A 16412-nucleotide genomic window follows, 5' to 3' on the forward strand; every position below is an offset into this window, starting at 1 on the left:
AAATAGAATTTAAAAATATTCTCTGCTTTTTAAAATTTAAAAATGTCTCCGCTTTTTGCCTTGCTCTCTTTCTTTTTTTTAAATTCATTAAATAATGTGACTGATTTGGAGAACAGGTAATTTGTACAGTCTAACATTGTTTATCCCACTTAACTTCAAAAACTACAATACACCGTGAACTGAAAGACAAGATGCATATAAACTGTAGTTTTAATATCCTTACTCAGGTTTCCCCTAATAGTATATTCACTATCATTTTTTAAAGTACATTTATATTTTTTTATCAGCTGAAAAAGACTGGTATTCAAGAACCCACAGAAAATTCTGTTTCTTCCAAGCCAAGAGTACCAAGAACTACTCCTTCTCTTCAGCTGAATGAAACAAAACATGTAAAATATGATGGTAAGATAGTTCGGTGGTTTTCCTTCTTGAAGCTGCTAAATAGCATCAATTTTTTCCCCCTTATCTCTGACATTTCCATCAAAAATACCTAATCTCAGGGTCTGGTCTACACTAAAAAAGAGTAAAGAGGCAGAACACCCAAATACAATGTGCCAACCCAGATCGGATTCTGAGTTTAAAAAAAAAAAAAAGCATAAAATACATTCTTAAGACAATCAGGGAAATATGAATGTGGACTTGCTCTTAGATAATATGGAATTATTATTAATTTTCTTAGATGTGATAATGGTACTGCAGTTACAGAGGAAAACAACCTCATGTTCAAGAGATACCTACTGAAATATTTCAGAGGTAAAGGGCCATAATGTTTGCAAATTACTTTCATATGGCACAGCAAAATACATGTTTGGTATGTGTGTGTGTTTATAAAGTCAATATGGAAAAATATTCACAATTGTTGAATAGATAAAAAGAATATCGGATTCCCTTCAACATTTCTTTCTACTCTCCTATTTGCGTGAAAATTTTCATAAGAGAAAGAAAACAGTGAAGGGAACAGAATCTCCATTCCCATCCAAATCTCAAATGACATATTCTCAAAACACATTCATTTCTTACGCAATTCATACAGGAAAAAAAAGTTCTCTCTTTTCTCCATTTATGTTCACTCTTTTCACATATTATCTATTGACTACCTGCTATGTGCCAAGTTCCATACTAATGTCTCATATGTGGTATTTTTCCACTTAAGATTTTTCCTATGTCTAGCTAAAAAAAAAAGTTTAAAATTCTCATTGTGTCACTTTTCTTAAAAGAAGTAAGTTTCATTATTAATATTCCAACATTCTTTATACGGCATGCTGACTAATAAAAATGGTTCCGTGTAAACATTACTGAAAAAGCTTACATTATACTACAATTCCATAAAATGTTAAATAAAATCTGAACCTCTAAAGATAGCCTTATTACTATACCTTATATAATAACATTTTGTTGTTTCTAGGCATTCCTGTTGATTGTACCACCATTTACAAGAGAGGTGAACATACAAGTGGAATTTATGCTATTAGACCCAGCAGTTCTCAAGTTTTTAATGTCTACTGTGATGTTAAATCAGGTAAAATCAGCCTAAGGAGAAAATGGACAGTAGTTAGTTCCAGTTACTCACTACCTATTAGCAAGAATAATCTTTCTATCTTTGACCTGAATTTAGACAGAATGAATACATGAGTATTAATATGGTATAAATATAGTACTTATATCTGTCTTACTTATGTACTTATTTATGCATTTATTCATTCTCCCATCTCCTTCCATAAAATAATCTGAAAAGACTATTGTCAATAAGTTTACTAAGACAAAATTCATTAGTTGGCCTTCACTTAGTTTTTGGAACCATAATAAAAACAAAAATGTTATTTCCATAACAACATGAATAAACTTCCTTGCTGTGCCATCAATTAAAAACATACCAAAAAAAAGAATCAGTATTTTTTATATTCATCAACATCAATCTACTAAAAACATATTTCATCTTATTCAGGTAGCTCATGGACATTAATTCAGCACCGAACAGATGGATCACAAAACTTCAATGAAACTTGGGAGAGCTACAGACATGGTTTTGGGAGGCTTGATGGTAAAGTGACTTCATGCATTCATTCATTCACTAACTTGTTAGTTAAAAATGGAGGCGCAGTGGTTAAGAGCTGTTGGCAGTTAGAATCCACCAGCTGCTCCTTGGAAATTCTATGGGGCAGTTCTCCTCCGTCCTATAAAGTCGTTATGAGTCGGAATCGGCTCAACGGCAACAGGTTTGGTTTATTATGGACTGGGTGCTGGGAATGCAGCAATGAACAAGAAACAGTCACATACTTCAGTCCCAACACATTTGTTAGTAACTGCGCTTATTACAACTGTTATTATTTGAATTATACTAATTACAAATACATATCTGTTCTTAACTGTGCTTATTACAATTTAATTCAATGGCTTATAATTATCATAATTGTACTTCTTAGAGTTACTATTAGTCAGAATTGACTCGACAGCAGTGGGTTTTTTTTTTTTTAATACTTATTAGAGACAATTTTGATTAAGTACTTTGTGCTTTTGTAAGCGATAAGTGCTATTAATGAGCTACAAAGAACTATTACTAGCACTAGGCACTCTACTTTCTTACTAACATTTTGGATATCAATTATTTGGAGGTTGGAAGGGACTAGGAAACTGTCAGATGCACAGTACATAATTTTTAAATTTCAATTATGTAAATATTATAAATGTATATTATAGATTGAGTGGTTTAAAATAAGTTAACTCAATGCAAATTATTCCACTTTGATGACAAAATAAGATAAAAAAAAAAGTAAAATAAAAATAGATGTTTAAAATCCAAAAGGCACATTATAAATAGCTATAATAATGTACAAGTATTTACTTATTACGTGAAATAGCTATTATTATATCAAACTGCTAAACCCTCAGTACTATTTGACCACTTAATGATTTTTTGTATTCACTACTAGTTAAATCCTTACCTGAAGGATATATTAAGTGGTAAGTTATGTAGCTCCAAATCTTCTAAGAGTAAGAGTAATCCAGAAATAAAAAGCTAACAGTCAAGTTCAAAGTACTAATTTACTTCAAATAAGAAAGTAAACTCTTTTTATTTGCACTTACCAACAATCCTTAAAATAGAATCTTCCTACTAACTCAGTATTAATAAGGAAAAATTCACTTTTTTCATTAAATACTTCATTTAAAAAGATTGTGATAATTAAAGAGATCTATTTGTATTTGTTATGTTTTTCATTCCAAATAATAAAAAATTGCAGAGAAAGTTAAGAACCATGCTTTTTCATTTTAAATATTTTTTAAAATTTATCACTTTCTCTTTCTGCAAAGAAAACATACATATCAAGCAAATTTCAAAGGCTGACCCTCTATTTGGGCAAATGACATTACTCTTACATAAGTTTCTGGGACTATTTAACAAACCTCTTGGTGGTACATGGGTATTTGGAAATAGCTGACAGTAAAGCCAATGCATTGAAATGACTTACAACTGAAATGTTATTCTACCAATGGCCAAATCTAAAAATATCTACTATAGTAGTCGAATACGTTTCACATGTGAAACATGTCTTGTAATCTCCATTTCAGACAGGATAATCAGATTTTAGGCAGGTTTATTATATTTTTAACATTTTTGTGCATTTATATATCATCAATAAAATTGTTTAAAAAATAAATATTTTAAGAGACTTGAAAATAATCAAGGGATTCAAGACTAAAACAACTCACTTACTTGCACCAATAAAAACACTCTAAAAAACTGTCAGTGAGCCATTTGTAGTTAAGAATCAACTGATTTTTGAAACTCTCATTCCAGGAGAATTTTGGTTGGGCCTAGAGAAGATATACTCCATTGTGAAGCAATCCAATTACATTCTACGAATTGAGTTAGAAGACTGGAAAGACAACAAGTATTATGTTGAATATTCTTTTCACTTGGGAAATCATGAAACCAACTACACATTATACTTAGCCAAGATTATTGGCAACATTCCCAACGCGCTCCCAGAACACAAAGATTTGGTGTTTTCTACATGGGATCACAAAGCAAAAGAACACCTCAAATGTCCAGAAAGTTATACAGGTATTTTTTTTTTTCCTAATATCAACACTTTATTTTCATATCTTCAAAATATTTCCCCACAGTATTAGCTATTTATTATATACAATGTTAACTCTTTAAAATCCGATTCTCAAACATTCTTATAGGTAAAAAATGTCTTAATTATCATAACAAAATTTTTAATTTGATTGTAGTTTAGCTGGGTATTTTACCTCTAATCCTCCTTAGATATCCTATTTTGGTAAACAGCGAAGTTTTATAGATTATTTAATATTGGCATGTAGCATTTACAACACTGTCACATTTATAAGAAATACACATTCGTGAAGAAATATAACAGTTAACTACATATGAATTGGTGTCTCTTAAATTATGTATCTATCTTCTACAGGAGGTTGGTGGTGGCACAATGTATGTGGAGAAAACAATTTAAATGGTAAATATATCAAATCAAGAGCAAAAAGTAAGCCAGAGAGGAGAAGAGGAATATGCTGGAAGTCTCAAAACGGAAGGTTATACTCTATCAAATCAACCAAAATGTTGATCCACCCAACACATTTAGAAAGCTTTGAATGAACTGAGGCAAATAAAAGAACAATAAATGAAACTCATCCCAAGTTACTGTGTGTCTTGGATTGAACTGTGTCCCCCCCCCCCAAAATATGTATATCAACTTAGCTGGGCTATGGTTCCCAGTATTGTGTGACTGTCCACCATTTTGTCATCTTATGTGAATTTCCTATGCGTTGTAAATTCTATCTCTATGACGCTGATGAGATGGGATAAGCAGCAGTTGTGTTAATGAGGCAGGGCTCAATCTACAAGATTGGATTGTGTCTTGAGCAAACCTCTTTTGAGATATAAAAGAGAAGCGAGCAGGAAGAGACATGGGGACCTCATACCACCAAGAAAGATGCACTGGGAGCACAGTGCGTCCTTTGGACCTGGGGTTCCTGCGCTGAGAAGCTCCTAGTCCAGGGGAAGATTAATGACAATGACCTTCCTCCAGAGCCAACAGAGACAGAAACCCTTCCCCTTGGGGTGACACCCTGAATTTGGACCTCTAGCCTACTAGACTGTGAGAGAATAAACTTCTGTTTATTGAAGCCATCCACTTGTGGTACTTCTGTTGTAGCAGCACCAGATAACTAAGACAGAATTAAGGACCTTCCTCCAGAGCCGAGAAGACAAAGCCTTCCCCTGGAGCTGGCACCCTGAATTCAGACTTGTAGCCTACTAGACTGTGAGAGAATAAATTTGTCTTTGTGACAGCCATCCATTTGTGGTATTTCTGTTATAGCAGCATTAGATAACTAAGACACTGTGGTTCAATAATCTGATATTAAATCCATAATAGAAAATTCAAGAAATAGATTTTTTTATTTTAAAGCCACTATCAATTTATTTTAAGATTAAACATATCATCACATCACTTCAAGGAAAACCACTTACCTTCCCATATCAAAATGCTATATCATTTGTTCAAATATTTTGTGATATGGAAATGATGTCAGAATCCATTTTTGAAGGTCTCAATCTAAATTATTAACCAATGGGCAAATTTTAAATAACTTTTTAAAAATAATAAAAAACTTACAAAGATACTTTTACTTTAAAAGTCATCATGTAGGATAATTTTACAACTTCCTCAGTTTAAAAAACAAGTTTTCTTGTTAGAATTCTAAACTTGAATAAATATAAAGAACTGATCATTGAAAATCTGCAATTTTATTAACTGGAAAATGAGAATTCAGTCAGTTCAAAGAACATGTGAATATCTGTAATATGAATTTTAAAACTGATGCCTCATTTTGCTAAAAAAATAACTTGAAGAAACTGATAAGCTTTTTAGGAAGCCAAATAAAGAAGGATGAAATACTGTACTAAAACAGGTTCACTGTTTTTTTAAAACAAATGCAGTAGTTCATGATTATTAAGTCATGCTGACTTTAATATCAGGTATTGCTGTATCTTAACATATCTGTTAATTTATCAGACTGTGTGTACTTTATATATTTTAACAATACTGTGAAAACAAATAATTAATTTTAAAGGGATCTTGTCAGAAGAAAATAAGAATTAATATATTTGCAGTACCAAGTTACTGTTAAATAATAATTTATTCCCATGTTTCAAGTTTAATACTTTTGTGTAGGTTTTCAAGTAGAATTAAAAATCATAACAAGTTACTAAATGTTAAAATAGTCTGATAGACATGTATGATGTTTTAAAATTCAGTAAAGACTTAGTCCCCTAAATTATACAAATTTAAATTCTTTCTTTTTTTATTGACAACACAATATGACTATGATTATTTGTAACTTACTATTTATAACTTAATAATCCCCAAAGATTAGATACAAATTTTCTGATCATAATATCACTTGTCATTATTGACTTTTAAATCATTTTTTGAAACAGCTACCAACAAGGAACAAAATTTTGAGTTAAACCCAGTTTTTAAAGGATACAGTGCTTGAAGTTATACAGTGATTCATCTTGGTCAATAAACACTGAGCACTATTATCTGATACATATGCCATACATATATTTTACATATCTATCGCTTATATAAAAGATATATGTATGATCTATGCAGATCATACATAAATAATATTTTTTTCTAGAAAAGTACAAAATACTAAAGGCAAGAATAGGCTATGGTTTTCAGAGCCATCACCCGAGCTGTGGAAATTTACATTGGCTTTTTTGAGCGAGAACGCCAACACGGCTTTTTTATCCCTAAAAAAAAAAGACTGGCATCTTTCAAATAAAGAATAATTCATTATTTAATATACCAGCTGCTTCCTCTATTTGTTTTCCATTTTTTTCTAATTCACACACAGTACATTTTGATTTTGTTTCTTTGAGGAGTACTAATTTTTCCTCCATATAAAGCTCAGGTTGAGATAATCCTGGTAGAGAAAGAGAAAGGTCTTTATTCTTTTTTGGCTCACAAAATTGCTCCTTCTGTCCTTACTACTTTGCCAAAAGTGTTCTAATTTTACCACTAACTCACAGCTGTCAAATCTAATGGCCTTTTCTCAGCCCACATTCCCTTTGATCTACTACTTACGAGTGACAATATCCTTTTTTCAAACTTGACCTTCATCTTGCTTCCTTAATACTACTTAGACTATCCTCAGATCTCTGTAGCTCTATTCTCTACTCCTATTTAATACTGCTGGCCAATGCACAATCTTCAATTACCTCTTCTACTCTGACCCTCAGAAATTTTGTCTACTCTCATGCAATCATCTGTTTTCCATGAATAAACTTGCCACATCTACATATGCATCCCGGATCTCTCTCCATTTACCCTTCTTACATTGCCTACCTGCCATATCCCCTTTGATATCCTATAGTTCCCTCAAACTCAAACTCTCTGATCTAATATCTAATAACAAAATCATCAGCCCCTTACTGTCTCTCCCAGTCCACCCTCTTTATCCTCTCTCACACCCTTCTCTCTTTTTTTAAATCCATTATAAAGATGGATAGACTTCCAGTTACAAAAGCTTGAAAACTGAGAGACATCTCTGGCTTTTCACTTTTGTAAACCATCTCTGCTGTATCATAAGCCAAGTGCAATACAATCTTCCTTTGAACATTTCTTAATCCTAGACGCTTTACTACCATTTCTACTGCCAAAAACCTATTACCTTTAACTTAAATCTTAGATTACCTAAATAGTCCCCTGCTTGGACTCCTAATTTTATCTCTCTCCACCTTCAATCTTCCTAAAACATATCTACAATGACTACATACTATTTTGACCTGTGCCTTTCAAACGTGTCTACTGAAGAAGCCATAAATGCTGAGAAGAATGAAAATACATCTTTCTAGGTTCTAGAGTAATAGCCTGAAATGGCTTGTCATAAGCATAAATTTACTTTATAATCCTATCTAAATCTTACAATCATATCTTAAAATTGCATGTGAATTGTGTTTTCTACACCATAGCTCTATCTCTCTTCACATAAAAAGTTATTTCCCACCAGAATATTCTAAAAAGTGATGCTTCTGGAAGGTGTGTCATGGTTAGACTATGGACTTGTATATCCCATACATAGCTGTGCCCTCACAAGAACCTGTACCTCAATTAGAAGAGTACAGTCCTACAGAACAAAACCCAAATCCCTTCCAGATAAGCAAGGGTCTCAATCATCTGACCCTAAATTACCTCTTTAACCATTTCTTGTTACACAAACACTCTGCTCTAATCAAAATGATCTACATTTAAAAATCCCCTGTATAGTTTCCTAATGCCATTCCGCTTACCTAGCATGCCTCCTCACACCCTTCTGCTTGGCCTGGTCCTATTTATACTTCAAAATACAGATAGTCTCATTTTTCCTACAAATATGCTAGTAAATACTAGTAAATGGTGGCTCCTTCCTCTGAAACCTTGCAGAATTGCTGTCTGTACCCCTCAAGTGTCACTGAACAACTGAAAAAAAGAAAATTAATCTGACAAATCATAAAAAATTATGAAAAATAATAAGAAAAACTCTAAGAGCAATGACTGGAAATTTTCTGTACCAAGAATTTACTCTGAACCAGTGTCACTTGTCATATAATCTATTTATACATTCTCTGTCATCCTAGAATCAGCATGTTTTAATGCTTGTATCTTTTATTCTTAACAGCATAACTCATGGAAAAAATTCATTCACCCATTAATCAAAACTCTATTTCATTAACCAGTATTTATTAACCAGTATTTGCCCCCTTTATAAAATCTATTCCAAATTTTTATTCTTACATATTCTGCCTTATATTTTAGAATGATCAAACTTCCTTGGGTCTTTTCACATCACTAGCATTCACAGAATTACACGGATATATGTACTACCGAGTGATCATCCAACATGGCAGTTTTGAAAACAGAAAAGAAAATGACCAAACAGTTGGCCCTTTTATCAAAGTCCAAAGTGACCTCATGGCAAACCAACTAGGGCAAAATTACTCAAATGGTGTGAGATGTGTAGTTCAAGGTCATGAAAGTAGGATAAACAATCTCCCATAATAAATCTTTATAAAATCTTGTTTCAATGACACTTTTAAAAATATAAAATAGAAACAGAACCAAATATTTCATTTAAAAATAAAGGATGTTTTTAACGAGAAAGAACAATGATGAATCTGTGAAGCATCTCATAACATGGATGAAACTGGAGGACATTATGCTGAGTGAAATAAGTCAATCACAAAAGGACAAATATTGTAAGAGACCTCTATGGTAAAAACCCATGAAAAAGTTCACACACAAAATGTAACAATCTTAGTTGGTTACAAGGGATGGGGGGGGAATACTAAATAGGCAATAGATAAGTGGTGTCTTGGGTGAAGGGTGATACAGTACACAGTACAGGGGAAACCAGCACGACTTGTACAAGTAAAGGTCATGGAAGCTCCATAAACACATCCAAACTCCCCGAGGGACTGAATTGCTGGGCAGAGGGCTGTGGGGACCATGGTCTCGGGGAACATCTAGCTCAACTGGCATAACACAATTTATAAAGACAATGTTCTACATTCTACCTTGGTGAGTAGTGTCTGGGGTCTTAAAAGCCTGTGAGCAGCCATCTAAGATACTCCACTGGTCTCATCCCTTCGGGAGCAAGGGAGAATGAAGAGAACAGCATACAAGGAAAAGATTAGTCCAAAAGACTAACGGACCACAGCTACCAAGGCCTCCACCAGACTGAGTCCAGTACAGCTTGATGGCACCCGGCTACCACCACTGACTGCTCTGACCAGGATCACAAAAGAGGGTTCTGGACAGAGCTGGAGAGGGATGTAGAACCAAACTCTAACTCACAAAAAAAAGACTAGATTTACTGGCCTAAAAGAGACTGGAGAAACCCTGAGAGTATGGCCCCCAGATACCCTTTTTGCTCAGTGGTGAAGTCATTTCCGAGGTTCACCGTTCAGCTGGGGAGTGGACAGCCCCATAAAACCAAATGGGACTAATGAGGCACAGCAGTTCAGGGACAAGGGCCAGAAGGCAGAAGGGGACAGGAAAGCTGGTGATAGGGAACCCAAGGTTGAGTAAGGATAGTGTTGATGTGTTGTGAGGTTGTTAACCATTGTCATAGGGTGTGATGGTTAAGATTGTGTGTCAACTTGGCTGGGCCATGATTCTCCATGTTTTAATATAATCACTCCCATGATTGAATATACTGTGAGTAGCCAATCGGATGAAAGGGAGTCTCCTTGGGGGTGTGGCCCGCATCTGTATATAAGCAGACGTTCTGGCTGTTTGCTCTCTCTGGATCCTGCGGCTGCTTCCTGTCATCTCATCTCCCGTTCTTGGGACTGGAGCTGTCAGCTTATCTGCCAAACCTGGGATTCGTCGATCTGCACAGCCTGTGAGCGGGAGCCCTGCTCTCCGACCTTCCGATCTTGGGCTTGCCAGCTTCTGCAGCTGTGTTGCTTGGGAGAGGCCTCTACCCTGATCCACGGACTTGGGACATTCTAGCCTCTGCAACCGCGTGAGCTGTTTCCTTGATATAATCTCTCTCTATATATATATATTTATACACTTCACTGGTTTTGCTTCTCTAGAGAACCCAGCCTAAGACATAGGGAAACGTGTACTAACTGTTAAATGAGAAACCATTTTGTTCTGTAATCCTTCATCTAAAGTGAGAACAGCAGCACAACTGGAAGAGCATAGTCGATGTCACTGAACTGTGCATGTAGAAATTTTTGAAATGGTGTATCTTTGGCTATGTATATTTTCACCAAAAAAAAAAAAGGTTGAGAAAGGAGAAGGTTGACATGTTGTGGGGTTGTTAACCAATGTCATAAAACAATATGTGTACTACTGTTTCATAAGAAACTATTTGTTCTGTAAGCCTTCACCTGAAGTACAATAAGAAAATAAAATAAAAATATTTAAAAAATTTTTTAAAAAAAAGGATATTTTTATAAATTTATAAGCTTAGCTCTAGGAACAGTCATACACGTAACAAAAGAATCTGGTCTATTTGAAAGAGCACGGAACTACAAACATATAAAGTTTTAGCTGTGTATCTTCAAATAAGCAACCAAGTCTCAGTTTCCACAGCCAATACATGGAAATAATAGTAATAACAACAACCACCACCTTACCAAATTCACTTCACAAGGTTGTTGTAATCATCAAGTCAGATGATGTATTTGAATGTTATTAAGAACTGCAAAGTACTAAACAAATATGCATACTCTTAAAAACTGAATAGTGGGTATCACTCTTCAAATTCTTTTTACACTGAGTAAATAATCTGTACAAACGCTTCCCAGCTGAAAACACTATAATTCTCAGGGTAACCAAAAACCACCTGCCCTCAAGTCAGTTCCAACTTATGGTGACCCCATGCATGTCAGTGTAGTACTGTGCTACACACGGTTTTCAAAGGCTGATTTTTTTGAAGCAGAAAAGCCAGGCCTTTCTTTCAAGGCACTTCTGGAGGAACTGAAATTTCTAACCTTTCGAATAGCAGCCTTAAACATTTGCTCCACTCTGAGACTCCTAGTTCTCAGGATAAACCATTGCCATCAAGTCCATTACAACTCATAGTGACCCTATAGGTCAGAGTTGAAATGTCCCATAGGGCTTCCAAGGCTGTAATCTTTATGGAAGCAGACTGCCATATCTTTCTCCTACAGAGTGGCTGGTGAGTTCAAATCGCGGACCTTTTAGTTAGTAGCCGAGAACTTAAGCACTGCGCCACCAGGGCTCCTTAATTCTCCGGAGAGGAGAACAAAACTGCTCTCCTCACAGCCTGCTCCTGTTTCCGAAACTTTACTCCTTCCTCCCAGGGTGAAAGATAACACTTCATCATCTTCAAGTGCAAACCCCTAACTAAAGACTACTGGATGGCTATGTTAAAATTTAGGAAGCAGAGCTCTCAATTCAAGAATTTTTGTAGTTAAAATAAACTAGAACCAATTAGAATAAAAGTCCAAGTTGTATATCTAAGGCAAAACCAAAAACAGCAGTATATGTGGCAGCAGCTGAGAAATCTATGAAAACTAAAAATAAACAGAAAGACCAATACTCTCTAAATCAGGAGATCATAAACCTGAATGGGGAAAAATAAAAACCTCCTTAATTATTCTTAATATTCAATCAAAATTTACACCTCCTTAAATTATGAATGTGTGAAACTAACCAGCAGTATTACCAGCATATAAGACTTTGTCATTAACAGAAATCACACATATTTTTATATAACAACAGTCATACACCTACCAACAGGATTTGGTGTATCTGTTGCAGGTATCTAGAAATATTGTTCATGCTAATTATTTACAAAATATATTTTTTAGAGCTGCAGCTAGATCTTGTTATTTATTTCATTAACAAAGAAACAAATATGTCACAACTTTGCTTAATATTTTGTTAATTGAAAGTCAATTAATTACTTTATTATCCTATAATAAATAATATATAATTTTATTTTATGCATTTAAAAATATTGCTCCAAAATAGAAAATCATAATTCACATGATTATCAAAGGGTATCATGGCATAAAAAAATATTATGAACTCCAGCTCCAAAGGGAGACCTACCATCAGATAATCACTTAGTTTAAGAAACAAGAATTACATGACTCTCATGTCACAATAAAAACAGTACATATTTATTTGTTTTGACTGGCCAAGCTGTTCCTAGAAACAAAATTTTAGGAAAAAAAATTCAATCACTGCATATAATAAGCTTACGAAACCACCTCAAAAGAAAGGTGATACAGAATAAAATTATACAAAGATCACAAAACATTTCAAATGCTATTGCAGCTAATACTGTTAACTTCCTTATCTGTTAGAGATGCATACTAAAGGATTTGCAGGTGAAATGATATGATATCTAGGCTTTGCTTTAAAATAACACACAAAAAAAGGAAAGCAATAGATGGAACAAGAATGACAATACGGGTTAATTATACCATTCTACTTTTGTGTATGTTTATAATTTTCCACAATAAGTTTAAAACTATATTCAGATTAATTCAGACATAATAGATTTACTAAGGATTATTAGGAGATGTATAGGAGCATATTCCTAACTGCTAAGGCCCAAATCAAAATCAACTACATCCTTTCATTTTGTTTCTCTCAGTGACAGTTACTAGGTCTGACCCACTAGATTCATTCTTACATTCGTAGTAACACCATGTTTGCTAGATACATCTTTCAAACAACTGGATAGAAAAACAAAGATACAAAAGTTCAATAGGTGATTACAACTTAAGCTATTGTTGGGTAAGACGCTAACCCAAGAAATAACAATACTGCCAAGAATATCATGTGCTCTGTGACAGAGGTCTTAAAAACTAGATGTCAATAAAACACATACGTATTTACTCAATTACATGTACCTTGATCTATTACAACTAAAATGAGCAGTGGTGGTCTAGTAAAAATTTAGAACACAAGTGACATTATACATTTTCTTTCAGATGGTTTCAAATATTCAATAAAGGATGTTTTTTCCACCAAGAAAGGATTCTTTATTTCATAATCTTAATGTAACAAAGGTGCTAGTATTTTTCCTTGATACTCTGATAGCATAAGTAAGTATTCCCTTGGTAAAGCAAACACTTGATGTAAATAAACCCCACTTGTCTGGCATACTACGTAATATGTCATTCATTTCCTAATTGCTAGAAGCTACCATTTACCTGTGTGTCTTCCCATACCCCAATGAAGGATTTAAAAATATCAAGTCCTTCCCAGGTTAATGCTATACGAGAATAAGTTAACAACCAAGTATGAAGGGGAAAAAAAAAAAAAAAAGATAGTTTGTTATTTAAATGTGAAAATCTCTAACTTTAGCTATAGTTTACTAACAGATTAAAAATATCTTTGAGAATTCTCAACGTCTTTCAAAGCATATTTTTAAATGTATACAATAAAAATAACAAATTGAACTAAAATATTCCCTTTTAGATAACTTTCTGTAACTTTTCTGACAACAACCATAAAAACTGGAAGCAAATGGTATTAATAGGAAAACTGTCACTTTCACAAGGCAGTTGGTTTTCCATCTCTGTCAAATGTTTGCTTCAATCAGGTCCATTCATTCTCCCATTATTCAGATAGTAATTTTTAATCTTTATTTCCCATGAGATCCTTTACAATACACTCAACTCTCTCACTAAAACGATATAATTTGCAAATATTTTATTAAAACCCACATTTAAAGGGCTTAAATTCCTGTTTTGTTTTCAGATATAAATTTGAACTTCTAGAACATTAGCTTCGGCATCTATAATACAGGGATAACCATACTGGTTATCTGCAGGCTACTATTTAGAGCTAATGAGATAATAGCCACATATAAACCTAAAGAAGCCCTAGTGTAAACTTTATTTTCTTTTTTTAATATTATTCACTGGGAAAATGCACACATACAGATTTGTAAAATTATCACTGGTGTGCATTACCAGAAATTTCAGCTTATCCTAAAACATTCCTCAAAAGGCAAAATAATCTACTAGGCTAGTATATTATTATGATGATCCAGCACAATCATTCAGTAACTAAGTTTATGAAACATCACATAAATTATTGAAGACATCTATATGGTAGCTAATACCTGCTGAAGCTGTTAAAAATCCTTTTTTTGTCATTCCAAAATTACTTCCATCTGTGCTAAGTTTTCTAAAAATGTTAAAGGATTGTTATAAACTATAAAATTCTAAAAATAATAACTATCCATGAGACCCCAAAAAATATTTTTAACAACACAAGGTAGCATAAGGAACTTATGTGATTTGGTTTTCAGGTCCATAAGCATTAAAGGCCTAAGTAATAACACAAAATTCAAAAAAAGAAAAAACACTGCTGTCAAGTCGATTCAGACTCATAGTGACCCTACAGAACAGAGCAAAACTACCTTATAGGGTTTCCAAGGCTCTAAATCTTTACGCAAGCAGACTGCTACATCTTTCTCCCATGGAGCAGCTTGTAGGTTCAAACTAACAACCTTTCGGTTAGCAGTCAAGCGCTTTAACCACTGCACAATCAGGGATACTTAATACAAAGCAGGCCAAATTGACTTTGATAACTTCTCTTTTAAATTGTTCTCCTATCCAATTATACTGCCAAAGTCCAGTACCGTCATGCTTTTTAAACCAATCTCTCAAGTTGTGTAATACATGGGTAAATGTAAACTAATAAAGGCAATGATAACAATAATGATTAACTTTTATTAAGTATTTAATATGTGCCAAGTACTTTACAAAAAGTTTTAGAGGTATTATCCCATTTAATCCTCACCAATTCCTAAGATATAGGTACTTTTATTAAACTCATGTTAAAAAAAGGAAAATCAGTTCAATCCTGACTTTTAAATAATTCCTAAAAATGAAATATGGGTTTAAATATTACTTTTAGGAATCCATGTCTTGACTTTTAAAAGATGCATATATAATCATGTCATTTCAAATAACATGAACAATATTTCTTTATATAATTTTAAAACTGATCAAAAAAAAAAAACCAGCACAAAGTCAGCCTTATAATAACTGTATCTTTTTAATAAAAGCAAGAAACTTTTTTATCAAAAAGTAACAATAGGAAAAAAGCCAACAGGGTATACAAACCCATTGCTGTTGAGTCGATTCCGACTCACAGCGACCCTACAGGAGAGTAGAATTGCCCCATAGGGTTTCCAAGGCTATAATTTTTACAGACGCAGACTGTCTCATCTTTCTCCCATGAAGCAGCTGCTGGGTTCGAACCGCCAACCTTTTGGTTATCACTTTATCTGAGAACAGTAACCATAATTCTACTTTTCTGTTCTCATGTGTCTAACTTTCCTTACTTCTCTGAGGATACTCTTATTCTACAAAATTATTAATTTCTTTCTTAAACAAAATAATGTATCATTCTTACTTCAACAGCTCCCACTGGTAACATATTACTTAGAGAGCCCTAACATCATCCCCATGAACTATGGAACTTAATAACTTTGACATCCTATATCACAATTTCTCAATGTTTGTTAACAGGTTAAATAAAGTATTTTATAAGAGTTCCTTACAAGACTGGACATACAGAGAAATAAAGTTATACAAAATCCTAACCTGAAAGCAATTTATTTTCATGAAAAATATTAAAGCCTAAAACAGTGTTCATGTTCATATTGAATAACTGTTAAACAGGAATAGGCCAAATCTTATTGGTGAGCTTAGATGCTTCTACTATTCTCTGAGAATAAACTACCTACTCATGGGAGAAAAACAGTTCTTCTTTAACACATTTAATGAATTCTTTTTTAAAAAGTTCTTTGCCTGCAATATTACTTTCACTAGTTACGCCCTGCATAAGTATCAACTCTGTAATAAAGCGTTTAGACATAGTCCAAACTAA

General features: G+C 33.6%; 2 protein-coding genes across 5 annotated transcripts in view; one reads left to right on the forward strand and one right to left on the reverse strand.

The window, feature by feature from the left end:
• ANGPTL3 (angiopoietin like 3) overlaps window positions 1-4618 on the forward strand; it is a 13685-nt gene extending 9067 nt beyond the window's left edge. Inside the window, exons 3-7 of the mRNA XM_004369008.2 lie at window positions 288-402; window positions 1406-1519; window positions 1946-2041; window positions 3797-4063; window positions 4434-4618. Of these exons, the coding sequence (XP_004369065.1) occupies window positions 288-402; window positions 1406-1519; window positions 1946-2041; window positions 3797-4063; window positions 4434-4618 (777 nt within the window). The remainder of the gene's footprint in view (window positions 1-287; window positions 403-1405; window positions 1520-1945; window positions 2042-3796; window positions 4064-4433) is intronic.
• DOCK7 (dedicator of cytokinesis 7) overlaps window positions 1-16412 on the reverse strand; it is a 288307-nt gene that overhangs the window by 161010 nt on the left and 110885 nt on the right. The gene's annotated exons all lie outside the window — the stretch shown is intronic.

This window comes from Trichechus manatus, unplaced genomic scaffold (genome assembly GCF_000243295.1).
Source record: "Trichechus manatus latirostris isolate Lorelei unplaced genomic scaffold, TriManLat1.0 scaffold00003, whole genome shotgun sequence".
NCBI classification, from domain to species: domain Eukaryota; kingdom Metazoa; phylum Chordata; class Mammalia; order Sirenia; family Trichechidae; genus Trichechus; species Trichechus manatus.